The sequence below is a fragment of the Limanda limanda genome, chromosome 9 (genome assembly GCF_963576545.1).
Source record: "Limanda limanda chromosome 9, fLimLim1.1, whole genome shotgun sequence".
Classification (NCBI taxonomy): domain Eukaryota; kingdom Metazoa; phylum Chordata; class Actinopteri; order Pleuronectiformes; family Pleuronectidae; genus Limanda; species Limanda limanda.
The window spans coordinates 22,047,967-22,073,098 of record NC_083644.1 but is presented as its reverse complement, the minus strand read 5'-3'; the positions used below and the strand labels follow the sequence as shown (position 1 = coordinate 22,073,098).

At 42.5% G+C, this 25,132-nt stretch overlaps 3 protein-coding genes across 3 annotated transcripts; 1 reads left to right on the top strand and 2 right to left on the bottom strand.

The window, feature by feature from the left end:
- The first annotated feature begins 15 nt into the window (after positions 1-15).
- On the top strand, positions 16-4,692 carry paics (phosphoribosylaminoimidazole carboxylase, phosphoribosylaminoimidazole succinocarboxamide synthetase). Its single transcript, XM_061077493.1, has 9 exons — positions 16-131; positions 223-420; positions 1,987-2,165; positions 2,266-2,445; positions 2,550-2,663; positions 2,767-2,850; positions 3,845-4,025; positions 4,114-4,272; positions 4,359-4,692. The coding sequence occupies exons 1-9, from the start codon at positions 116-118 to the stop codon at positions 4,523-4,525; spliced, it is 1,278 nt and encodes a 425-aa protein (XP_060933476.1). The 5' UTR covers positions 16-115; the 3' UTR covers positions 4,526-4,692.
- A 2,763-nt stretch (positions 4,693-7,455) lies between these two features.
- LOC133011133 (GTP-binding protein REM 2-like) lies at positions 7,456-13,113 on the bottom strand. The gene is made up of 5 exons (XM_061078837.1): positions 13,054-13,113; positions 11,558-11,867; positions 11,329-11,402; positions 9,372-9,549; positions 7,456-7,748 (listed from the first exon to the last, which is right to left on the bottom strand). The coding sequence occupies exons 1-5, from the start codon at positions 13,105-13,107 to the stop codon at positions 7,456-7,458; spliced, it is 909 nt and encodes a 302-aa protein (XP_060934820.1). The 5' UTR covers positions 13,108-13,113.
- A 2,903-nt stretch (positions 13,114-16,016) lies between these two features.
- nrl (neural retina leucine zipper) lies at positions 16,017-18,705 on the bottom strand. The gene is made up of 4 exons (XM_061078912.1): positions 18,094-18,705; positions 17,692-17,979; positions 16,469-16,684; positions 16,017-16,178 (listed from the first exon to the last, which is right to left on the bottom strand). The coding sequence occupies exons 1-4, from the start codon at positions 18,703-18,705 to the stop codon at positions 16,017-16,019; spliced, it is 1,278 nt and encodes a 425-aa protein (XP_060934895.1).
- Between the last annotated feature and the right edge of the window lie 6,427 nt (positions 18,706-25,132).

Sequence of the window (25,132 nt, the reverse complement as noted above, 5' to 3'; positions counted from 1 at the left end):
GACCAACTCCTCTTCCCCGAATGTGCTCCTTCTCTTCTTCACACACTTCCTAAAGTTGTGCGCCACTTTGTGTGTGTTTTTCTCTCAGAGCTGCAGGCCGATCCCGAACTCCGCCATGGCTTCCACTCCAGGTACACCCCCCCCCCACCCCGCACCGCGTGCACGCTGCAGAACTGTGCATGTGCGGTGGTTTAATCTGTGTGAGTGTGTGTGTGTTTTCAGAGCTGAAGATCGGACAGAAACTGAACGAGGGTAAAACCAAGCAGATCTTCGAGCTGCTGGAGCCGCCCGGGCAGGTTCTGGTCCAGTCCAAGGACCAGATCACCGCCGGGAACGCGGTGCGGAAGGACCAGATGGAGGGGAAGGCTGCCATCGCCAACAGAACCACGAGCTGCTTGTTCAAGCTGCTGCAGGAATCCGGTAAAACGCATCTTCAAGTTGAAAAAAACACAATCACGCAGCCAAGTGAATGTGCGGGCTGGGACAGTGTGTACACACATTCACCCTGAGGCAACTTTAACACATGTTGAGAACAATTCGTTATTATTCAAAGTAGGACTGGGCAATAAAAACATATCAACAAACAGCATAATATAATGTTAATTAGTAGCAATACATCAAAGGAAACAATATATCAAAGGGTCGATATTTATCGATATATTACTTATACATTGTGCACAGAGAGCAGGAAAAACACAGAATTGATCCAACTCAGATCTGTTTGATGAAATCTTTGACTTTCTGTGTCCAAAGTTCAAAACCACACAGTGTTCTCTCATCGGAGCAAATTCAGTCTTGAAACTACAAAAATAATAATAATGTGACATTTATTGTGTTAATTATTGTCTGATGTGAAAAAAATTATCTTGAGATCATTTTTGGCCATATTGCTCAGCCCTTATTGAGAGTGGATAAAACGCGCTGTAGCATTCAGGTCTTCAGAAGTTGTATAAGTTCTATGCAACTGGACTTGCTTGTTACACTTGTACAACTTCTGAAGATACCATGACCCGGATCGGACTTAGAATTTTCACAGCACTCCCTCACACCGTTTTTTTGTTTTTATGAATTAATGCCACTATTTGTTTCTGTGCTCATCACCAGTTCATCACCCAGAAGTGTTTTATAAGAGAAAGTCAGGGAGGTGACTGTGGAGAGAGAGAGAGAGAGAGAGAGAGAGAAAAACCGTTGGCCTAATTATCCTTTCTTGGCAAACAGAACTCCACCAACTGTCTTTTTAAATTACTTTTGTTCTTTTTTTGCAATACTTGCAATACCATTAGATTACAGAAAATACTATAAAAACACACAATCCCTCAAAGCTCCATTGGACACTCTCAAAATCTGCTAATTTCACATTGGAGGAGCTGGAATCAGTCAACCTATCTGTATTTCTGCTTTTAAAATGGCCTCAATCATTGATGATTGAAATAGTTGGTAATTCTCTGTCAATCCCTGTATTTGCTCCACAGAGAACACATGACTGTATCCTGACCTATTTGCCTTATTAAAAAAAGGCAGTAACAACGTTAAACACGTGGGGAGGCGCTGTGCTTTCATGTTAAAGTTTTTGGCTCCGGAAAGACCAGATTCCAAATAAATATCCACCTTGTTTTAATTTAGATGTAATTGGGTAATCATGTCCCTTATGTGACTCGTGAGTGTGGATGGTGTGTGTGTGTGTGTGTCACCCCACCTCTGGTAATGGCTTTCTTGTGACTTGAAACTCTGCAGCGTATAATTTTCAAGAACGTGACCAACCACATCCTGCATCACTTAACCTTACATTACGGGTCGAAGCTAATCTGCGCTAAATTGAGTCTTAAATTGAAAGTCCTTTAAACTGCTGCTGTCTGTTTTGAAGATTTATCTGTAGAACACATTGATACAGAAGGAGAGAATTTATAACCTTTGCTCATACACAATTTAAGAGGTCTGGATTTTGGGGAACATCAGATAAATGATTATATTTATCCCATTCTGCAGGCATCAAGACGGCCTTCGTGAAGCAGCACTCTGACACAGCGTTCATCGCGGCCCACTGTGAAATGATTCCCATCGAGTGGGTGTGTCGGAGAGTGGCGACCGGATCCTTCCTCAAGAGGAACCCAGGAGTCAAAGAAGGCTACCGCTTCTCCCCCCTGAAGATGGAAATGTTCTTTAAGGTGGGTCTCACCCCTTGACACCGACTGTCTGCCAAGTGTTTTCGGTCGATAAGTGGCCAAATGTCGAATCACATCCAACGGTATCTGCTGTCTTCTGCAGGACGATGCCAACAACGACCCTCAGTGGTCCGAGGAGCAGCTGCTGGAGTCCAAGTTCTGTCTGGCCGGGCTCACCATCGGTCAGTGTGAGGTGGACATCATGAACCGCAGCACGGTGGCCATCTTTGAAATTCTGGAGAGGGCCTGGGCCACTCAGAACTGCACGCTGGTGGATATGAAGGTACGCAGAGCAGTGCTGCCCTCTGCTGGTTAATGTAGTGTGACCACATGACTGCGGAGTTGCTGCACATGTCATGACAATGATCTTTTTTGCCTTTTTTATAGATCGAGTTTGGTGTGAATGTGAAAACTAAAGAGGTTGTGCTGGCTGATGTGATCGACAATGATTCCTGGAGGCTGTGGCCGGCTGGAGATCGAAGCCAGCAAAAAGATAAGCAGGTCAGGGCTTGTCGGTGTTTGTTTGTCTTGTTAGATTTTGATGCTTTGAAGAATTGATCAAGATAAGACGCCAAATAAAATGCCTTGTTTCTCTCCTTTGTAGGTTTACCGAGACCTTAAAGAAGTGACCCCTGAGGCCATGCAGATGGTGAAGAGGAACTTTGAGTGGGTCTCTGAAAGGGTCAAGGTACACTGAACCTAGTTTACTGACCTAATCATTGAGACATGCTTTGACTTGTGTTTACCTTTTAATCAACTGTGTCACTGACACAAAAAACAGTAATCTGACCTTTGTTTTGCTTTATGTTTCATCACTTTGTTACTTTAATTCTTTAAATAGAGTTTGTGTTTTTAGAAAGTAGTTGGTTGTCCTGTTTTACAAGTGATGGGTTGCTAATCAATAATAAACATTTTTTAATTAAAATTACTTCTGGAAACAAACCTTGAAGCCCAGTAATACATTTAGAAAGTTGAACACTTACTAAACAATTATAAGATGGAAAAGCAGCCATGAAAAATCAAATGGGTCTGGTTTGACCACTGGCTTATTTAATGAAGGTTTTCTTCACTTGGACTTATGTTAATAATTTTGCATTTTGTCATTACCTAGTATATTTCACATGTGGACACTGTTCAGATTAAGCTACAGTCATACTTTAAATCTACAATATGTAACTTCGGCCACTAGGGGTCTCATCAAAACAGTATCAACAAGACCTGGTTTAATGATGTTGTGAAGCAGCGTGGGATCCTGGGAGTTGTCTTCACCACCATTTATTGTTCCATAATCTTCTTGGGGAGCTTGGTTACCCTGTGTATTTGTGTTTTAGTGGGAGAGCTTTGGCAAGAGAACGCCAAGTAAACGGCAATGATTAATCATGATCCATTATGAGTCACCAATACAAACAGTGGAAGGACAAACAGTTGGTTGTTCTTTTCTTTCTCATGCGCCATTAGTGGATGTAAGACAATTGAAAGGCGACCAAAATTAAATGTCCTGTGAGTTTTAACATTATTAAAAATATTTTTGATAATGTTCGCACATATGGCAACACAATACAACATAGGTTTACTCAATTTTAGACATCTTAATTAAGAATTGTTACATATAATATCTTTAAGTGGATAACTTAACCGGGGCTCGCGTGGAGCTAATGAGTGCTAATGTGTTGTGTCCTTAGCTGCTGCTGGAGTCCCAAGCCAGTGGCCGGGTGGTGGTTCTGATGGGCTCCATCTCGGACTTGGCCCACTGTGAAAAAATCAAGAAGGCCTGTTCCTCCTATGGGATCTCCTGCATCCTCAGAGTCACCTCGGCACACAAAGGACCAGATGAGACCCTCCGCATCAAAGCAGAATATGAAGGTCTTTCTCATCTTTGACATGAGGGGATTCCTTTCACACAGTAAAGTGTTACTTTTCTATAATTTCCTAAATATCTTTTGTTTCTCAGGTGACGGTGTACCTACTGTCTTTGTGGCCGTGGCCGGCAGAAGTAACGGCCTTGGTCCAGTGATGTCAGGAAACACTGCTTATCCCGTCATCAACTGCCCTCCTCTCACTCCTGATTGGGGCGCACAGGATGTCTGGTCATCCCTCCGTATGCCAAGCGGTAATCATTTATCCTAATTGTAATCTGAGCTGAAATATCCACGTAAGTTTATTCATCAGTGTAACATGCTGTGTTTTCCCCCACAGGACTCGGCTGCTCCACAATCCTCTCCCCCGAGAGCGCTGCTCAGTTTGCGGCGCAGATCTTCGGCCTGACCAATCACCTGGTGTGGTGCAAGCTGAGGGCCTCCATGCTCAACACCTGGGTGTCTCTCAAGCTGGCCGACCAGAAGCTTCAGGCCTGCACCATCTGAAGTGGCTCAACCCTCTGAGTCCTCTGTGCTACTTTGAGGCTCCTCTGTCAGTCAATATACGTTTACCATGACCAACCCACTAACAGTAGATTGATTCTACATGTACTTTCTCACACACGTCATTCATTCCATGGAAAGTAGAAATTAATAAAAGCTTCGTAATTAAATGCTGCTGTGGTGGTTGAGTCCAGTTGTTTCTGTGTGTCAGCTTCACCAAAGCTCAGTTAAAGCAACAGTATGACATTTTAACGAATGCATTTATTTGCTTACAGTTAAAGGTTCAGTGTGTAGAGTTTAGTGACGTCTAGTGGTGAAGTTGCATGTTGCAGCTGAATGCCCCTCCTCTCACCCTCCCCTTTCAAACATGAAAGAGAACCTGTAGTAGACATCAGTTGTCATAAAATCTCAAAAGGTGTTTAGTTTGTCCAGTCTGGGCCACTGTTAAAAACATGGCAGCCTCCGCAGTGAGGACCTGCTCCCAATGTAAATATAAAGTGTCCATTCTAGGGTAAATAAAACAATATATGCAATTTTAGATGAAACACTAGTGAAAACTTCACTAGGATTATTTTGTATTTAATTTCTTCCAATAGACCCCTTTTACCTAAATCTTACACCCTGAACTTTACTTATCTTGTGTATATATTTAGAGAATTTGAAGCTGTGCCCGCTTAGTAAAATTACTGGAAATGGAGAGGTTGCTAACTTGGCTCTGTTGAATGGTTACCAAATATTGGTGAGATAATGAGTGCATTTTCATTTTTGTAAAGTACACATTCATGAAAAAAGACACTTAACTGCAATAACAAAGTAAACATATTTTGTTACGTCCCACCACTGCTGGTATCAATACACCATATTTATCTATTAAACCATTTAACAATCATTTGTGATGTCTGAGCCACAGAAAGATTCAGAGGTCATGTTCTTTGTATTCTTATAAAATTCAAATTTTAAAATGTTTGGTTTGTTGTTAGTTCAATCAATCAATCAAGTTTTATTTGTATAGCCCATATTCACAAATCACAATTCGTCTCATAGGGCTTTAACATGGTGTGACATCCTCTGTCCTTAACCCTCAACAAGAGTAAGGAAAAACTACTAAAAACCTTTTTAACAGGTAAAAATATGTAGAAACCTCAGAGAGAGCCACATGTGAGGGATCCCTCTCCCAGGACGGACAGAAGTGCAATAGATGTCAAGTTCTACATATTTAAATTGGATTATAATTTTGTTAAGAGTTGCTTGGTGTTTCTTCACCAGAATTGTATTCCTGGTGGAGATGGCTATAAAATAGCATTTAAATCACTTTGTAGGGGAATAAAATGTGAAATTATTCTGGAGAGAAGCTGCAGCAAAGGAAACTAAACCCCAGTAAATGTGAGTTAGTGATTTTTCTTTTCTTTCAAGCTGTGATTTTATTCTTTATTTTAGGCGCTATAGACTACTGGAATAGACTTTTTTGAATATGCACCATTGAAGAATTAGCCAGTGGCTCAGAAGCACCATCTAAATATAACACACACAGGTTGAAGAACCAATTTTAGAGGATACTTTGTTTGAATTTCCCATGCATACTTCTGATAAACATTTTTAGAAACATTTGATAAATTAAGAGGATTTTCACTGGTGTTAAAGCTCTTGCAGCATCTTTTGAGCTGCAGCTAGTTTGCAAACAAAATCTCTCTGAGTGACAGCAACATTTGAACTATGATAGTGAGCTGCTTCCACAATTCATAAACATTTCCTTTAGCTTTCCATTTCAAAATATATTCATGTAACTGTATCATTGGCTCACTTACAGCACATCAAGTCGTCCACAGGAGGGAGCTTGCAGCCCAGGTTGTCGAAATCCTGACCTCTCAATCGGTTCCAGCAGTTCGCAGCCAAGAGAATGAGTCAGAATATCAGGCCACCATTTTACTTTTTTACTTCTATTATAGCACAGCTCTTCCTTTGATAACAAATGATGGGCATAATGACCTGGGATGCGTTGGATTTTCGTGCACGTGTGGGTGGCTGTGGGAGGATGGAAGTGCTGTGAGTTGGCGAGTGAACCAGATGAGTGTGAGAACCTGTTCTCTGACATGGAAAAAAAAACCATCCTCTGCATTTCAATTTGGGATTTTGAATTCTATGCTGAAAATGCACTTCACCTCCCGTCTCTGAAGTGACGGGGAAAAGCCACCGAGCTGAAATGGATGCGATGTGTATGTCTCAGTGCTTCCACGTCGCCATGACGACGGTAACATGGCAACAGTCACTCTATATACAATAATCTGCTCGTCCTTCTCCTCTCCTCTTATTGCTATGCTGAGCTCTGTTCGTCCACATTTCCTCTTCTCATTGTTTTACTGCTTACCGTTCCCATGGATACCACAATAGCTGAGACTCCACAAACACAAACGTGAGTCATCAGCAAAGTCTGTCCCACTAATGAGTTCTGAATTTGTGTGGTCATGACTTTATCCTGTGCTTAAAACAGTAGTTAAATGTGATTAAATATGACAACTGGTTTATTAATAAACAGGCCAAGAGAAACATGCACGAGCTTGTCAGGACTCAAACAAAAAGCAATTTATTTAAAGAGATGAGGGTGGCAGTTAACTATCACGACCACAGTTTATTTACATGTGCTCTACAAACAGTATTATAATCTTCTCGTCTTTGTTGATTGTGTACAAAATTGCTGTATCTTTCTATAGATAAACATCACTAACATCACTCTAGCTGTTGTCTACTGCTGGATGCACATGATGATCACTCACAACAGTGTCCTGCCATCGCTCTGGCTCCTTCAAACTCACAGCTCCTCTGTTACTCGCATCCTCATCTCTCATCCTCTAACTGCTCTGTCACTACCTCCTCCTCTCTTTTGTTGGTGTTCTACCTCTACCTCTGTCAACAATCCAACCATGAGTCTCGCCCCATCACAGCGCCCCCAGGTCATGGCACGAGCGGGACTTCTGCCTCAGGAACTTGCCCGCCTCCCGCTCTCGTGGGTACCGGGGCACCAGGCTGGACAGGAAACGTTTGGCACGGGAGGTGATGCTCTCGCGTTGGCCTCCTCCGCTCAAGTCCTCCGCGCTCATCCCCGGGGGCCACGGGGACTGGCCCCTGGCTAGTCGCACCGCACACTCCAGGAGCTCTAGGGTGCGGTGGTCCAGAGAGGCAGAGATCTCCAGGAAGAGACAGTTGAATAGGGCGGCGCTGGACATGGCCTCTGAGGGAAAGGAAAGGATTACTGTTTTGTCATTATGGTTGTTGTTATGGGATGGCTGACAGTAGACAATAAATGAAGAGAGATAGATGAAGGTATGACATGGTACAAAGATTTCCAGCTGGAATAAAACCCAGGACAGATATGAGTTTTTACCAGGGCTCTGTCGACCGCTTCACAGAGTGTGTTCTCTCATCAGAGAGGGTGTTGAAGAGCTCTCTGTATACGAGGGGCAGGGTTCCTTTGATCAATTGTGCAAATTGCACTTGCAAGCAATTACGAGGAGCTTAAGAGGAAGTTTATAGTTTAATGAGGGCAGATGGTTTGGGTTTTTAAGACTTGCAGCAGGGCTGAAACTCAGTGGCAAAAAAGAGAAAAACATCTAAAGGGGTGCTGCAGAACGCTCTGTTGCACAGAAGCAACTGTCAGCCACTGGAAACATGTGTGATAGGTGAAAAGCAAACAAAAAGCAGTACTGTGTGTGTGTGTGTGTGTGTGTGTGTGTGTGTGTGTGTGTGTGTGTGTGTGTGTGTGTGTGTGTGTGTGTGTCTGTGTGTGTGTGTGTGTGTGTGTGTGTGTGTGTGTGAGTGTGCAGAAACACCACAGCAAACAACTGAAATGTTGTCTTTGTTTAAGTAAAGTTTCAGAAGTACTAAAAATCATGTTAACATGTCCCTCTTGTGCCAACACCATGGCTGAGTATTTCCACATTAACATTGCAGTAAACAAATGATTCTGAATAATCAAACTCAAACAACCAGGCGTTTTGATGTACCAATAAATTGGTTATTTATAGATACATAAGTAATAAATAAGTCTTTAATAAACTCCGAGGAAGCAGTTATCTGAACATGTTCTTTTATCTGCCACAATAAGAACACGTTTCATAAGACATTTCTGCATTCCAGATTTTGTCTTTACTTTTCCTAATCATTGGATTCTTTATAAAAGAACCATGAGCACTCGAAATACTTGTCCCACCTCACAACTTTGTGCTCTTAAAAAGAATAAAGGATGACTTCTTTCACAATTTTAAAGGTCATACATTGTATAAAGTGAGATTTCCATGTCTTCTTTAATAGGTCAGGAGAGATTATATAAAATGTTGGTCCAGATCAGGGATTTATATTTCACTTTCTCTAATGCCGATAAGATCGTTCTTGACATTTCCCAAGGAATGGATTTTAATATAATAAAAAGGGAACTGATATCTATGAGTGTGTCCATTGTGGTGCAGATTGATTGGACTTTAGGGGATTGTTGGGTCATGGTGGAGGTATGTATGTGTGTTTTGATATGTTTCCAGGGTCTTTGAGTTGGGAGGCATACATGTTGTAATATTACATGGCTGGGCAGCCTGTGTGTTTTAAAGCTGCCTGAATGTGAAGAGGCAGTTCATTCCCAGTCAAGTCAATGCTCTCCTTCGCTTTAACTGTGATTGTGGCTTCCCTCACACTCCCACACTGCAACTCAGCTGAAAACCTGACATTTGCATTTTCACATATCTCACCCCATGTCAGTGTTTGCTGACACAGATAAAGAGCTGAAAATGTCAACACTGAGTGTGAAGACCATAAATAAATTAGATGGACGACGATGGGGGGGAATGAGCAGACATCGTCTTACCTTGAGAGGGGACCTCACGTGTGCGGACAAGGTCACTCTTATTACCAACGAGGATGATGGGAGTTTGGGGCCGAATCTCTCTCAAAAGGAGTCGGAGTTGGGCGGTGCGGTGGAAGCTGCGCCTGTCAGTCACTGAAAACACCAGGACACACACCTCGCACTGCAGAGCCGACAGGTCCTGAGGGTCAGACGGAGGCAAACGCACTGTGTCATACAATAATGTGGGTGGCATTTATATATACTGTGAGGAGTGTCAAAACGGCTGCCTATTTATGCAGTTATATGTACAGGTCCTCTTTTAGTATCTCACACACAGATAAAGAAAACATCCTCGTTCAATCGTCCTGTGTCACTGCACTTTACTCAAGCATGTTTTTCGACAAATATTAGTGTTTTCTTGATTTCTATTTGATTGCCTATTTTAATCAATTTCATACTTTGACGTGTTCCCATGTCTACCTCAGTCCAACATTGTACTGCTGTAAAAAGTGAATTTCCCTGACGTAGGATCAATATCATTTTAGTATATAGGACTAGAGGGTGACTATATTCTAAAATGATATTGATCCCAAGTTATGGTATCGTGGCGTAGCTTTAATTTGACGTGTTTCCTTGTCTACATCATTCTGACTATCATTCTGCTGAAGTAACGAGGGAATTTCCCCGACAACTGTTAAGTTGATCCTATTTCATCTCATCTTTATAATCTATTACTCTGTTAAATTTTCAAAGCCTTACTTCCAGAATAACAGTACAAGTGTAGCCTGGAGAAAGAGCAGCTGTATGATGAGCAGATGAATTCTGCATCTAAAATCCCCTGTGCTGTTGTGAGAATGTAATATTGTAGATAGTACAAACTGCAATTCACCGCACATTCTCAGTGACACACACACACACACACACACACACACACACACACACACACACTCACACACACACACACACAAACACACACACACACACACACACACACACACACACACACACACACACACACACACACACACACACACACACACACACACACACACACACACACACACACACACACACACACACACACACACACACACACACACACACACACACTAATCCTCTCCAAACAGCAAAGAGACAGAAATCTCTAAAAATAAAATGCCCCTGAGTGAATCAATCCTTCATAGAAAACAGATCAAACCTCTTCCTGTCTTTTTGTTAAGAGCAGCCATTGTTCATTGACTTTTCATTTAATTTTGATGAGGCCAGAATTGACTCAGACCCAAAGGCACCTTCCTCCCTGGGCATACATCAAACAGTGTTTCAGATCATCAATAATCATTATATAAACGTCAGAGATCCCCACATTAAAAAAAACAGAATGTGTACATGCACCTTAATCAAAGACATGATTACAGTCACTTGGCACATCTGCTTTGTGGGCAGCTTTCTTTCTCTCTCTCTGATTTTCTCTCTCTCTCTCTCTCTCTCTCCCCCTCACTCACATCCCCGCACAGATGCCTCTGAAATGCACTCGAGGGAAAGGAAGAAAAAAGTGTGCAAAACAACCTGATAATGAGCTTTTCCTCAGACAACCACATGCAGATGCAGCAGATTTATTGTCCTCCTTCTGCCACAGCACTTCTCTGAGCTCAAGGCAACTATTTCTCTAGTTATATAGTGCTGTCAAGTTCAATAAGACATGTGCTCATGACATATAATATGAACACCTCTAATATGCTGCATGTGCATAACAGTTCCTTTTCAGATTCTTGTTTTGGTTACCTTACCTATGAGGATATCCCCTTAAGCTTATTTCTGGTTCAATATGCAAATTGTCTTGGCAATCTGTCCACAAGACGCAGAGGGAACCATGGGATATGCTCTAGGTGGATGGATGCAGGTGCATAGAGTGCTCAGTGGCCTAATGAGGGAGCAGAGAACAGGGATCGTAGGAACAGTGAAGTATTGTTTGGCTCACCTGTCTCCAGTTGTCAAAGATAATGATGGCGCTCTCCTCCTCATCCACTGTGACCGTGCACACGTATCCCTCCCCTAGGGAAAGGGAGAGCAGCGGTTAGGTCTCAGATGGGAGATGGGTGCTGGGTTTTGTTTACCTGCTGCTCACTGTGGAAGGCAATGCTACCGCAGGCGGTCGTTTTCACTTCCACACAGACATAATTTGTCTTGTCAAACAAACAGCTTTGTACCATCAGAATCCACAGAGGCCGTCCTGTCCATGTCCCCAGCGAGGGCGAGGGCCAGAGAAGACTTCCCCACGCCGTTCTGCCCCAGCAGGGCGATCCTTAGAGGTCCATCAGGTCGGCCCTCCACCGCCACGGTCGGAGTGACGTCCAAGGCTGGACCGAAGCGGATCGGTGACGCAGAGGGCCCGGCAGCCCCTGATGTCCAGTCGCAGTCATCGTGCACAGCTTCTTCTCGTCTGAGCTGGTGCTTCAGTGGCAGAGGAGTGCTTCCTCTGCGAGCTGTCGGCGTGCTGGACAGAGTCATACTGTCACACTGAGGGACAGATTGAGGGAAACTGTGATGCATCACACATAATACTAAGGGACAGAACCCAGATGTGATGCTACAGATAACTCACTGTTACTACTCTACTTCCATAACCCTTATACAAGTCAAGATTGAAAAGCATTATCTCATACAATTCCCATAATACATCTAAATTCATGCCCAGATTATTCAAACTTAATGTCCTAAATGGATGGAAAGATGGATGGAGGAATACATCGATAGAAAGAAACATACATAAAAAGATAGATAATCTCTATTTATATAAACATGCCGCAAGTTTGTTTTCTCAATGTAATATTCATTCTGTTTTAGCTCTGTTTTGGTCTCGACCAGCTTCTGAGGCACATAGCTATCTGGTCCTTTCACTGCTCAATCTGCTGTACTTCCATAACCCTTATACAAGTCAAGATTGAAAAGCATTATCTCAATTCCCATAATACAACTAAATAAATGCCCAGATTATTCAAACTTCCTAAAGGGATGGAGAGATGATGGATGGATACATAGATAGAAAGAAACATATATAGAAAGATAGATAATCTCTCTCTATATATAAGCATACCGCAAGTTGGTTTTCTCAATGTAATTTCATTCTATTTTAGCTCTGATTTGGTCTCGACCATCTTCTGAGGCAAATAGCTATCTGGTCCATTCACTGCTCAATGTGCTGCTGACTCGGTTATTCTGCTGTTTGGTGTGGGGCTTGGAGAATGTCGGTTTCCAGGAAGCTGAGACAAATTTTTTGGGATGTAATAGAAAAAACTGTACGAGTGAACCGAAACAATAAAGTTAAAACAATTCTCAGTGGAGTTTTCTCCTTTCATATTGAATAGTTACATCAATGCTGCTTAAGATGCAAAAAATCTCAGAGAAGTAAAATTAAATAATGCCAATCATAGAAACACACACACACACACACACATACACACACACACACAAACACACACACACACACACACACACACACACACACACACACACACACACACACACACACACACACACACACACACACACACACAAACAGAAACACACACACAATAAATCCAGCTTTAAAAACATAACGCTCCAACTTTGCCCTGAACCCTGATTGGCTGCTTTGATTCTATAATTCTATTCTAGTAGGGGCTGTGTGCCAAGACCTCCATGCAGCCCCGTGCAGCCCACCTACCGTGGTCGCCTTCTCCTCATTGCTGAGTCTGTCTTCGGGCACATCTGTCTGCATCTGCAAACTGATATGAAGCGATCAGGGAAAAAGACTCCAAAAGAAAACTGAGCACTCCCCCTTCTACCCCTCGTCCGCCTCAGCCCAACCTCACCCACTTCATGAACCCAGCCCAGCACCAAGTAGGATCTCTCACCTGTCTCACTGCTCCCGTACAAAGTAAGCACGGTCTCCCTCTCTCTTCCTTTCTCTGTGTCTCTCTCCTACTCTCTCTCTCCTCCTCTCTCTCTCCATCTCTCTCTCTTGCGGCACTCTTTCTCCGTCGTGTCTCCCCTCTCTCTCTTCCTCTCTCTCTGTCTTTCTCTCTCTCTCTCTCTCTCTCTCTCTCTCTCTCTCTCTCTCTCTCTCTCTCTCTCTCTCTTTAATATATTTACTTTGTTTGATTGTTCATGAATTTATGTAATTTTGATAACATGAAAAGTGCAGTTTACGAGATTGTATGATTATTAATATAATTGTATTATTTTAGCACTTTATTAATGCTCAAAGACACTTTACGTATGACCTAAAAATCATATTAGAGATTACAATTTTTTTAAATCTCTCTCTCCTACAAACTGACAATCACTCTCACTGTAGTGCAGGAGGCAGGAGGCAGGAGGCAGGAGGCAGGAGGCAGGAGGCATGAGGCAGGAGGCAGGAGGCAGGAGACAAGGGGCAAGGGGCAAGGGGCAAGGGGCAAGGGGCAGGGAGCAGTAGGTCATTATGGAAGTCACGAAGCTCTCATTGACCTGTGGAAGATGACGGCGATATAAAAACTGGCCGCTAGAGGGAAGTACAACGCAAGGCTTCTCCATCGTGGCTCTGTTAGTTACACAAACACACACACGCACACACAAACGTGTGTGCGTGTGTGTGTGTTTGTGTCCTTGGGGAAACACAACTTGTTTAAAACGTGTGATTTGAGAATTCCTTTGGTACAAACAGGTTTAATACAAACATCCCAACGACCTGTCTGCCCAGTGCTTCCTCTCCTTTTGTGTCTTCTCAAAAACACATGTGACCTCTTCCTGGACTGACCCATTTTACCTTTTTTTATCAATTAAAACCATATAGTCCCACATCCAAGGAGTGTATATGTGCATGTTATCTATCAGAATACGAGTGTGGCCGTGAGCGGTGGTGCGTCCCTCCCACACAAAGCCACAATAGGCTCCGGCAGTGAGCAGCCAGGACGCTATTATAGCCCTAATCCTGCTCCTATTGTACAGGCCAGAGAGAGAGAGAGCGAGAGACAGAGAGAGAGAGAGGTAGAGCCGAAGATGAGGTCATCCCAAACAGTGCAACACCCAGGGTCACTGCCTCACTATAGAGGGACGGAGATAAAGAGAGGGATGGAGCCGGGGATGGGGCTGCAGGGTGAGCTGCACAGAATAGGCACAAGACTACGAGTGGGAGATGCTCAGATAGGTGAATGGAGAGGAGGTGACCTGTGTGAAGAGTGCACAAAACACAACACGGCACGCCAGGGATGGTAAATGACTTTGTTTATTTCATATGCATATGAAACCACACTACAACAGGAGCAGGAAACCACGATAATGGCCGTCATGTTTTGGTAATAATGTTAATTCTAATCACAGTCGGATAAGGTAATAAACTGTAGGAAAGTAAAAATACACACTAATGGAATAAAACCGGTAAAATAATTAGAATCAAGACATAAATAAACAATAAATACTGAATAAATAAGTGAATAAATAAAAATAACAATTTATTTAACCAACCTATAAATCTAACGCAATGATTCAATGGAAGACTTTTTTTCTCCATGAAAAAATATTTTTTGCCTTTTTTCCCCCTGCGCCATTGATTTTGAGTTGCATCTGAAGTCGACCCACAGTACCTGAGTGCACAGGGACCGGCTCTGTGGTGCCACATGTCGCATTAAAATGGTGATCGTCCCTGTTACAGAGGTGTTCAATGTGCCTAGAAGAACTGGACACAACCACACAAATCATGCCATACTCTCGGGATACGGTGTCTTTGTCCTGTCCACCACATGCAGCCGCCTCATTAATACAACCAGCTCCCCTTCTTTGTATGTAAAAAAACCTTGAGAGCAAACAGCGAGTTTTCTCTGTTTGTGTTAATGGTTGAAAGTCACCATTTCCAACTAGATTTATTTGCTAAAAAAAAAAAAAAAAAAAAAAAAAAAAATAAGCAGCATTCCCCACTATTCGTTTAGCACAATCACTGGAAGGTCCCCATGAGAGGTGTCCTTGTACATTCGTTAATCTATGATTATTCACTTTACAAAGAATAACAAGTCTTGGTGAGCTTAAACACTTTGGTAGGCAACTGTGAAATATTAGCTGGCAAATACTTAACTGCATGCTGTGGATACTTCATCCAAGCCCATACCACTCCACATCCAGCACCACTGCACTACTCAGACCTCTGCAGCTTTATAGCAGCTTATTATATAAAAATAAAAACAAAACTACGATGTGAGCCTCAACACTCATCTGGAGAGTCCATTGCAGCTATGTCACATTGCATAGATAATATGCTTCAGCAGGGTCAGGGATTAATACCATTGTAATTTGACTGTCAGTGGTATTTGTCCACTGTTGTGCTGGTGTCACAGGCAGAGGATCTCAATGAGCTCTCAGCCAGTGTATGTGCAACTATTCACAGTTTAGTCCAAGAAGCAGCCTAGAGTCTCGCTCTATGATTCCCCTTCATTCAAGGGTGGATTTCACAGTTGTGTCGCCCCGAAAACTGAGCATCTCACTCACCTTCCCTGCTGTACACACACATGCACACACATGCACACGCACGCACACATGCACACTCACACATAAACGCATACTTCTTTGCTTCTCCAAGTTTTGCTCCCTCATCACTGGTCGCTCCACGTTGGCTGAGCTTGTCTTTCCTCTATGTTCTCCTCTGCGGGTATAAACTCAGAGGAAGTAGTCGGGGGGTGGGGAGGGTGGGTTTGTGGGGCGGGTCAGTGGGGGCTCGCCGCCGGCGCCGTGGTTCGTGCTGAGGAGCTTCTCGTAGCGAGCCTTGTAGGTGTCTCTTTCCCTCAGCACTCGAGTCAGCTCACACTGCAGCTGCTCCAACTGAGGGGAGGCAGGTGGAGAGAAGACGGTCATTTCACTGTGCTTCACTGAGACACAGTGCAAAGATGTTCACATATTTTCCATATAAATTGTGTCAGGGATGTAAATTTCGAGGATTGAGGCCTCTCAGAGTGTCAGACAGTGGATGTGTCTCCTTCTGAGGCCTTTTAAGGGTCAGGATGTCAATAATAAAGCTCGATATGAGATTTAGGTTCAGGTTTGGGGTCAGATAAGGCCTGGATGTGCATAAACTGGGAGATCTTATCAATAAGACTCATACATACTCATACCTGTTGTGTGAGCACATGTTTCTCTGACTCCAGAGCGTGGCGGTGCTGTAGGCGCTTGTAGCGGCAGGACTGGGCATAGCCCCGGTTCTTTAGCGTGCGGCGCTTCTGCTTCAGGCGCACCACCTCGTCCTTGCTCACGCCACGCAGGTGTCGGTTGAGCTCGCGAACCGACAGGCTCACCAGCTGCTCGTCAGAGAAGCGGTCGTTTGACCCACACTGTTGAACACAAGGTGGAACACACCACTACATTATGACTGGTGCACATGTGATACATCACTATGTATGTGTGTCTATGTGTGTGTGTGGGGCACATTTCAGCACCACATGTCCATAATCTGTCACGTAATCTGACTAAGCGTGGGTGACAGTTATCAGGATTACACACAGCAATAATAGCAGATATTATCATAAGCTCACACTGTGCTCCACATAGTGATCCACCCAGACATCTTGATGGACCAGAACACAGATTACTGAATTTCTTTACCTGCTAAAGTTACAGCCATAAAATATCATTCAACACTTAGCTCTATTAACAGTTTTGTCCTCCAATCACATTTCACAATTTAAAGTTTTGAGTTATTATTCCTTTAGCTGGTTTCTAGTTGAAGTATTGGCTTGTGTACATGTTTAAAAGCTGATGAGAAAATGTCTTTGGAAAAATTTGGAATTCTATTCATCAGGTATAAGCAGTATCAGCACTTAATACATGATATATAATAAACCCTTCTATAGTTGTAGGTGCACTTAAGTGTTTATTCATGTATTAGTCAACCAATAATGACAATACTGATAATATAGTGAGACACAATTATAATATGATAAAATATGTTTTCATACATCTGCTGATAAATACTGTACACTGACAGACACTCAAATGTCTTTATATCTGTAAAGAGCTGCATTTCAGTCGGTTATAAATCATGCATTAAGTGTTTATATACTGTTTATGAATGCTTCATTCTCAACGCATTTCTAAAAACTGCCTTATTTGATTGGAAATTAAGACTTTGTGTCTTCAGAGACTTCACTTCTCCTATAGCTGTAGAGAGCAGGCCTTCAGGTGATGCCTCAGATAGATACAGACATTAATAACCATGTTCTAATGTCCTAATCCTAATCCTTCACTGCACGATCCCTCTCTCCCTCCGCTCAGCCCTCTCATGCAGGTCATACTGTTTTCTCACTTTGCTTCCGGCCCCTCCTTCAACGTCCCCGTTTACCTGATTAACTAGTGGGTGGTGGTGATGGTGATGGCTGCCATGCATGGAGTGATGCGAGTGGTGCTGATGATGGTGATGCTGGTGGTGATGAAGGCGACCCTGGGGGCTGAGGGGCTGCGGGTAGGAAGCCGAGGCTTGGGTGGCGTTGGGGAGGGAGGCGGGGGCCGATGAGAGGAAGACGAGCGGGCGATGGCACATGTCCGTCCCCTTGGTGCAGGATATGTCGCCTCCGCTCTCGCTGCTTGAGTCTCCAAGATTGCTGGTGGAACTCTGAGAGAGACCTGGAAACTGAAGGGGAGGAGGGGGCACAGGAGATGATGAAGAGGCAGCAGGGGGGAGAAGAGAAATGCCAACCTTTTCATGGCTGTAAGAGAATCATAGTTTGAACCTAGAGCATGTTACCTGTGAGCTGACAGCTGCAGCAGCTGAGTTCAGCAGGGCCTCAACAGCATCCTCACAGCCCAGGAAGCCATTTGCCGGCCCCCTCTCTCTGTCCCCTCTCTCTGGCACCCCTCCCAAGGCTCCCAGCAGGGTGGCAGGCCCTGTCACCTCCCCTCCAAACTGTTGCTGCAGCGCTGCCAGCCAGATCAGGTCCTCCAGCGAGGCCGGAGTGGGACCCTGGGGCCCGCTGTGGCCCGGGCTCCCCTCCACATTCCCCTGAGAGCCAGAGCTGATACCAGAGTTGAAGCTGTTCGAGATGGAGAAGGGGAAGGAGATGGAGGAGGATGAAGATGAGAGGGAGGAAGAGCCTGAGGGAGGCGGGTGGGCGTCGCTTAGCGTCGGCGAGGGCGGCAGCGAGTTGTACGGGCTGGAGTTCAAACTGGAGTCCTGGGGAGGGTGGCTGGTGTACGGTGAGCTCGAGGGGTCGTAGCCAGATTTGGGATATGGACAAGGAGGAGGGAGTGGAGGAGTGTCAGATTTCACCTCAAACTTGAGGAGGTCAAAGTCATTCAGGTACTCCATGGCCAGCGGGCTGGGGGGGAGAGAGGGCATGGGGAGGGGAGGAGAGGACATGATGTCAGCCGCTGCTGCTGCTGCTGGTGGAGCTTCAACAGGGTTTGTCTGTGTGTCAGGATTGTTGGAAAGCCCACTCCTCTGCCTCAGTGCAGCTCATAGACAGCAGCAGTGGTGATGTCAGGAGGTGGACTGGTAGGTGAGTTTCCTCCGTGAGAAACTGTCCGTCCCCGTGTCCTCGTCTCTGTGTCTCTTGTCCTGAAGAAGAGGAGGAAGCAGAAGAAGAGAGACAAGAGAAAAGGAATGGTGTTACACATTTTTATTATCAATAAGACTTTTTATAAGGCATTAACATATTGGGTTTATACAAATGGTTTTATTTATTGATATTGAAAAAAGTGCTCCAATGAGTCGGCATAACATTGCAGATGGACAGTAAGTATTAAAATACATGCAGCAGAACCAGAGGGATATTTCCACATATTTTTCCTTATTGCTGATCCATATAAATGAAACAAATGAAACAAAAAAAAATTGATGTTAAATTAGCTGCAGAGGCTTGGCTTAATCATTCAATAATGATTTCTAGATCAGTGATAAGCCTTTAATAAGAGGAGCGTCAGCTTGTGGAAAATCCTCTACAAGTGTGACATTTGCTAATTCTGTTCAACTTACAAAACACGTTTACAAGAAGAGTAGCACTCAGAAGAGAGCAAACATTCACAAGGCCCAACAGTTAACTTAAATTAAATCAGGCTGCCTGATTTATTCCCCTAAGTGGGCACGATTTTCCTCATCAAGATCAAGGTATGATTCCCGGGGACGTTAGTGAAAATGACTGAAAAGTTCCTTCTGCAACCAAATTTAATGGGTTCATTCCATGAGCCATATCTTTCTACCATGTTTTGTGATAATCCATAGAGTAGTTTTTGTGTGATGCAGCCAACAAACAGTGAGACAAATGCTGACAAAAAACATAACCTCATTGGCAGCAGTAACAAATTACTGATGTTAACTTAAGATAAAACATTTTCCATTTAGTGTGATTTCCTTAAATATTAAAGACTTAGTTCAAAGAATAAAGCAAATTTTCTTGTTCTCTAAAATGTGAGAGAAGGATTTTGACAATCTGGCAAGTTGTAACTTGCTCTCATTCTCTTCTTGGAAACATTCCTAAATTATTTATTAACCAGTAGTAAAATCATCAATTACACGTTATAAAGTGTCTTTGGAGTGAGAGAAAACTCTTCGGTCTGCTGTTGTTCCTTTTGGAATCTACAGTTTTAAAGATCATTTAACCATAAAAGCTGTGACAACTTGATTTGGTTCAACTTGGAATCAGACTGTGAGAGTGTGTGTGGCAAGTATGATTGTGTTATATTAAGACACTAATCTGCAGCACCCCCCCTGCCTATCATCTTCTACACATGTATTAGAACCATGTGCACATTCACATACACGTGCATGTTTTTCTGCACATGCACGTGTGTGGGTGCGCAACATCTTCGTTTCAACAAACTTTTACACTTTACTTCATACTTTATAATTTGTGGCCTTCTGTGTTCAACAAGTTGTGTTAGTGAGTAATTCCAGATATCATGTCTAAAGAATGTCACTTTGTAAGTAGAAAAAATACTGTAAAATAGTTTTTATCCAAATTTTTAAAAATGCCTTCAATGCCTTCAAACTTACACACGCACACACACACACACACACACACACACACACACACACACACACACACACACACACAAATACACAGTGAATAAAACGTTATATTTCTAGAAAGATCTGCCCACTGAACATCACCTAATGGAGCCCAAGAACTCAAAGGGCTTAATCATTTTTGACAGAAACATCCACAAGTCTCAGAGACCAGACCCAGTTATCAGCAGGCTCACACTTTAATCCAGGAACTTTCTAAAATGAATCAAACCCCATTTTCCTAGAGTGAGAGGAGAGAAGGCTGTCAACCTTAAATGTTGGAGCTGGTTCTTTTGGATCATTTCTACTCAGATTCAAGAAGGAAAAGTTTATAATAAGTTATGTGACAGTAGAGAAATTAAGAGTTTACATGTTAATCTGTTTTTCAGTGAAGAATAGGTGATACATGATTCTAAGTGAGACCATATAACTACAGCTGAACAACAGAGTTCCCTCAGAACCTCAATGAAATGTATCAATATGTTACTATTCATCATAGAATGAGGTAGAAGACAACACGACTAATTATGGGCCTTCACTTTTAATAGTTATTATTATCAAACTGAACTTCTAATTAAAAATCCACCTTTGACTGGTGCCTCTGGCGCACAGCTCATTAGTTTTGCCCCCCGTGGTTCAAAATGGATTGTAAAAGAAAGCAAACAGTGACGGGGCTGCATGAAGGCCTCAGTCTGGCTTCAGACCAAAGTCACGGCAAAAAGCCAACCAGAAAAATAGTGACAACACACACACACACATGGAAGAGAAAAAAGTGGAATGAAGTCCGGCCCAGGCCTGACATGAGAGATGTGACAGAATGAAATGAACTTACCGCCGTTCATAGAGAGGAAGGATGGTTACAAGCTCTTTTCAACATCCCCATCAAACACACACGCGCCCACAAAAATAATCAACTGACTGGTTGACTGACACGATGGGAGAGAGACACACAGGAAACAGAGAGTGTGAGCGCATGTGAGTGTGTATAGCACTCTGTCACTGAGTGCCACTGCCCCCTTTCTTTCTTTCCCCTCTGCTGCAAATCCCTGTTTGAAACAATCCCCTCCTCTCTTTCTCTCTCTCCCCATATCCCTCTCTCATGGTTCACAGGCATGTTCACACTCTATAGGCAGAGTCTCTCTCTCTCTCTCTCTCTCTCTCTCTCTCTCTCTCTCTCTCTCTCTCTCTCTCTTTTTGTCTGTTTCTCTCTGTTTTATCTTTGTCTATCTTTGTCCTTCTCTTTTATTCAGTTTCTCTTGTTTTATCCATGTTTCTCTCCTCACACACAAACACACACATAGACACACGCACACATACACAAATCTCATACACACACATCAGATATTTTTCATCAGATATAATTCATCTCGAACTCTTCATGGTTGTGTTTGCCCAAGTTGGACAGTAGACTCTCTACTGCCTCGCAGTGGACAATCACAGCCGTTGAAGTGAGCCTCTTCACGAGGATGTGATTCACTGTAGCGTTATATAAACTATTGGTAGCTGGTGAAGTTATAAACTGTTATTAATTTTCAACTTGCTCTAAGGTTTTAAAATTCACATGTTCAACCTCTTTAACCCCGTAGATCATTGTCGTAAATAACGATCCCTTTGAATTGATTTCATGATAATTGACTCCAATGACAGGATCTAGGGAATTAAAAAGGTTTTCTTGGGAATTTTTTAGGTCCTCGGTTAAATTTAGTTTCAAACAGGTTCACAAATCAGATGTTCTTTTATTTGGAAAATGCTGAGGACCATAAACCTGTGACTGAAACTTGATTCTGAGAAGGCTTGACTGTGTCCTAATTACAAGGAGGTTATTTTTCAATCCTGTTTGTTCGTTTATTGGTTTATTTATTTGTAAGCAGATATACAAAAAACTGACAGATTACCACAAAATTTGGAAGACCACATAGTAATTTGGTACAGATCCATATGAGGGGGCCAATCCAGGATCTTATGTTCACTTCCTTTAACATTGCGAATTTGTTTTTTTGTTCAGAGGTTTATGTATTTATGAATGAACTTGCAACCTGTCAGCTCAATATAAACTAAAATAATTAATATCGTAAAACTGCATCTTTACATCAGGCTCCTTTAAGATCAATATTAAATCATAACCCACCTCAAGGCTGTCATCATATCATCACTTAATAAAAGAACATTGACAGAAAGGTTTGTCTTATCTATTAAACGACTGAACTGCAGCCAACTGTCCACCTTCAAAACAAGACTCAAAACCCACCTTGTCAGAACTGCTTCATATGTCTGATCATGACGTGTATCTTATATTTAAATATGTGGTCATGATTATTGTATCATATGATATGTTTATTTCATTTAAGTATACTATATTTATTATTATTATAGTTATTTTATATTATTGGCTTTATTTTTTTTTAATCCTATGTTAATATCTTTCAGCATAGTTAAAAGAATCACACACATAAAATTCCATATGTTGCTATTATGATTATTATTATGATTATTATTATCATTATTATCAATATTATTATTATCATTATTATCATTATTATCATTATTATCATTATTATCATTGTTATTATTATTATGAACTGGTGCCTGACAGTCCCTGAGTGAGTCAGCTGTAGTCTTGAAATACAAGCGTATTATTTTGTTTGTTGAGCAGAGAACATACTGAGGGAAACTTTTAGGGAATCATGACAGCTATCTTAGAGACAATAGTCAACATATACTTTAAAAAAAAAAGTCAAACAGTTTCTAGTCCCTTCTTTCAGTTTCTCTTCCTCTCTTTCTCTATTTTAACCTCTCTATCTGCCCATCTCTTGTGTTTCCGGGGAAAGCTTAGCAGTTAAATCAACAGGGCCTCCCATGAGGGTGAGGGGACAAAGAGAGGGAGAGACACAGAGGAACTTACCTCATACTTCATGGCAAACACACCGCCAGCCCTCGTTCATCTGCAGCCGTGCGCACATGTGTCCTGGCTGCAGCCACCTCACGTTCAGGTGCTACTTGTGTAAAACGCAGCCCGACACCGCTCTCAGTTCTTCTGCAGCCTTTTTTTTCCCAGAGGTACATTTAAGTAATTAGCCCTTTGGGATCCAACTCTGTGATTATCATAATGAGCATAGAGGTAGTAGTGGTACATGCTGTAGGGGTTGTATTCTGATTAATATATTTTTAAGGTCAGGGTTAGGGTTATATCAATTATTTCCTCATAGAAATATTTACAAACATGTGAGGGTTGTGAGGGTTGTGAGGGTGAACATGTGCAAACATGTGAGGGTTGACATTTTAGAAAACTGGCTGATTCATTTTCTGTTGTTCTGGAGTCCTGTTGTCACATACAACCATGAGTCCAGCAGCCACCGTGCTTATCCGACAAGTTTGACACATTAACCCCATTTAACCAGTGGGTCACTTTTCCACTTTTGTATTCAGTCTGGTAGGTGAATTGTGTAATCTTTGGGCAGAGGCAGGTTGGCTGTTTAACCCTGTTGCCTATAGTTCTAGTTCAACCCTATGCGAAGCTAAACTTAGTGGGGGCTGTCATCAACTTCATATTTACTTTAAATCATAGACCGCATATAAATATGGACGACATGACTGCACTCCTCAAGTGAAGCCAAAGCGTCTTGATCGCCACCTGGTGGCTGGTAGCAGTATAGCTCATAAATCCTGCCTCCTCCATGTTAGTGGACGGAAGATAGACCAAACAAAAAAGTTATTAGATGCTATAAAACTGGGGTGAAATGACATGACAGCTGAGATTGAATCGCGACTGGTTGAGTGTGTATCGTCAAAGCTTTGATACCACACCTCCATCCCCAATTGTTACTGCACAGAGTCTGCCTCCAAATAGATAAGATGGCGGTGTTCGTACATGGGTATTGTTTTAGCTTCATCTGGAAAATGGGAGAAAGTGGAGACACATCGTCCATCTTTGTATAAAGTCTGATTTATAGACAGGGGAATGGAAACAAAGTTAAAGCTAAAGTTATTTTAACCTTAAAGACACTGACACATGTTTTAAGGGCTTTAAACTTCTGTTTTCAGTTAAAGGAATAAAGAATTTGTGCTGACAATACCGTAAGGTGACATTTTTACAATGAGGTTTTTGTGTTAATTCAAGAAACAAAACATATATTTATAATTGAATTGTAGAGATAATGATTGATTCTGTTGTTTTGCAACTTCTGGAGAGCAGGTGAGCTGACCCCCTTCCTAGTCTATATTCTGTAGCATCATGTTTAGTGACACAAGAATAAAAATAAAATAAGTTTACTTCACAAAATCCCCAAAATGAGTTTAATGTCAACAGTTAAATTGGAAAAGAATGATGATCCAACAAGTGTGTGTCTGTCTTTCCAAGCTTCGATTTTCAAAGCACTACAAAATAAATTCCAACCACATCCATTGTAAAAGAATGGCAAAACAATCTCATAGATTGATATGATGGGTCGATTAACCTGGGTACACACCAGTACAACATTAGGGAAAGAGAATTTGGATGACCTGACCCTATAAGCTTGGTCATTTCAACACCCCCAAAGTGGTAAGCTGACCTCTCTCTCACCCGGTCAAACCTGTTTCATATCCTCCAGCTTTTATTCCCTGAGAGGCTCTATAGGTCGAGTGGGGTCATGAAACAGGAGCTGCCGAGGTGGGAGAAACATCAGGACGCAGCTCAGCCACAAGGAGACAAGAGAGTTTCTGGGAAAAGGCCACAAGAATTGTCAGATATGAAAAAGAACGAGATGTGATCTCTAGACAATAGACAGACAGGAAGGCGGCAATG

Bases quoted from the DNA above. Each gene is read 5' to 3' on its own strand.
- nrl (XM_061078912.1), bottom strand. From the start codon at position 18,705: ATGTCCTCTCCTCCCCTCCCCATGCCCTCTCTCCCCCCCAGCCCGCTG. The intron at 17,980-18,093 runs GTAACATGCTCT...CCTCCCCTTCAG, and splicing joins CTGCAGCTGTCAGCTCACAG to TTTCCAGGTCTCTCTCAGAG. The intron at 16,685-17,691 runs GTAAACGGGGAC...TGTGTTCAACAG, and splicing joins ACCACCCACTAGTTAATCAG to TGTGGGTCAAACGACCGCTT.
- LOC133011133 (XM_061078837.1), bottom strand. From the start codon at position 13,107: ATGCAGACAGATGTGCCCGAAGACAGACTCAGCAATGAGGAGAAGGCG. The intron at 9,550-11,328 runs GTGAGCCAAACA...TCTGACCCTCAG, and splicing joins TCTTTGACAACTGGAGACAG to GACCTGTCGGCTCTGCAGTG. The intron at 7,749-9,371 runs GTAAGACGATGT...CCTTTCCCTCAG, and splicing joins ACGTGAGGTCCCCTCTCAAG to AGGCCATGTCCAGCGCCGCC.
- paics (XM_061077493.1), top strand. The intron at 2,166-2,265 runs GTGGGTCTCACC...TGTCTTCTGCAG, and splicing joins AGATGGAAATGTTCTTTAAG to GACGATGCCAACAACGACCC. The intron at 2,664-2,766 runs GTCAGGGCTTGT...TCTCCTTTGTAG, and splicing joins GCCAGCAAAAAGATAAGCAG to GTTTACCGAGACCTTAAAGA.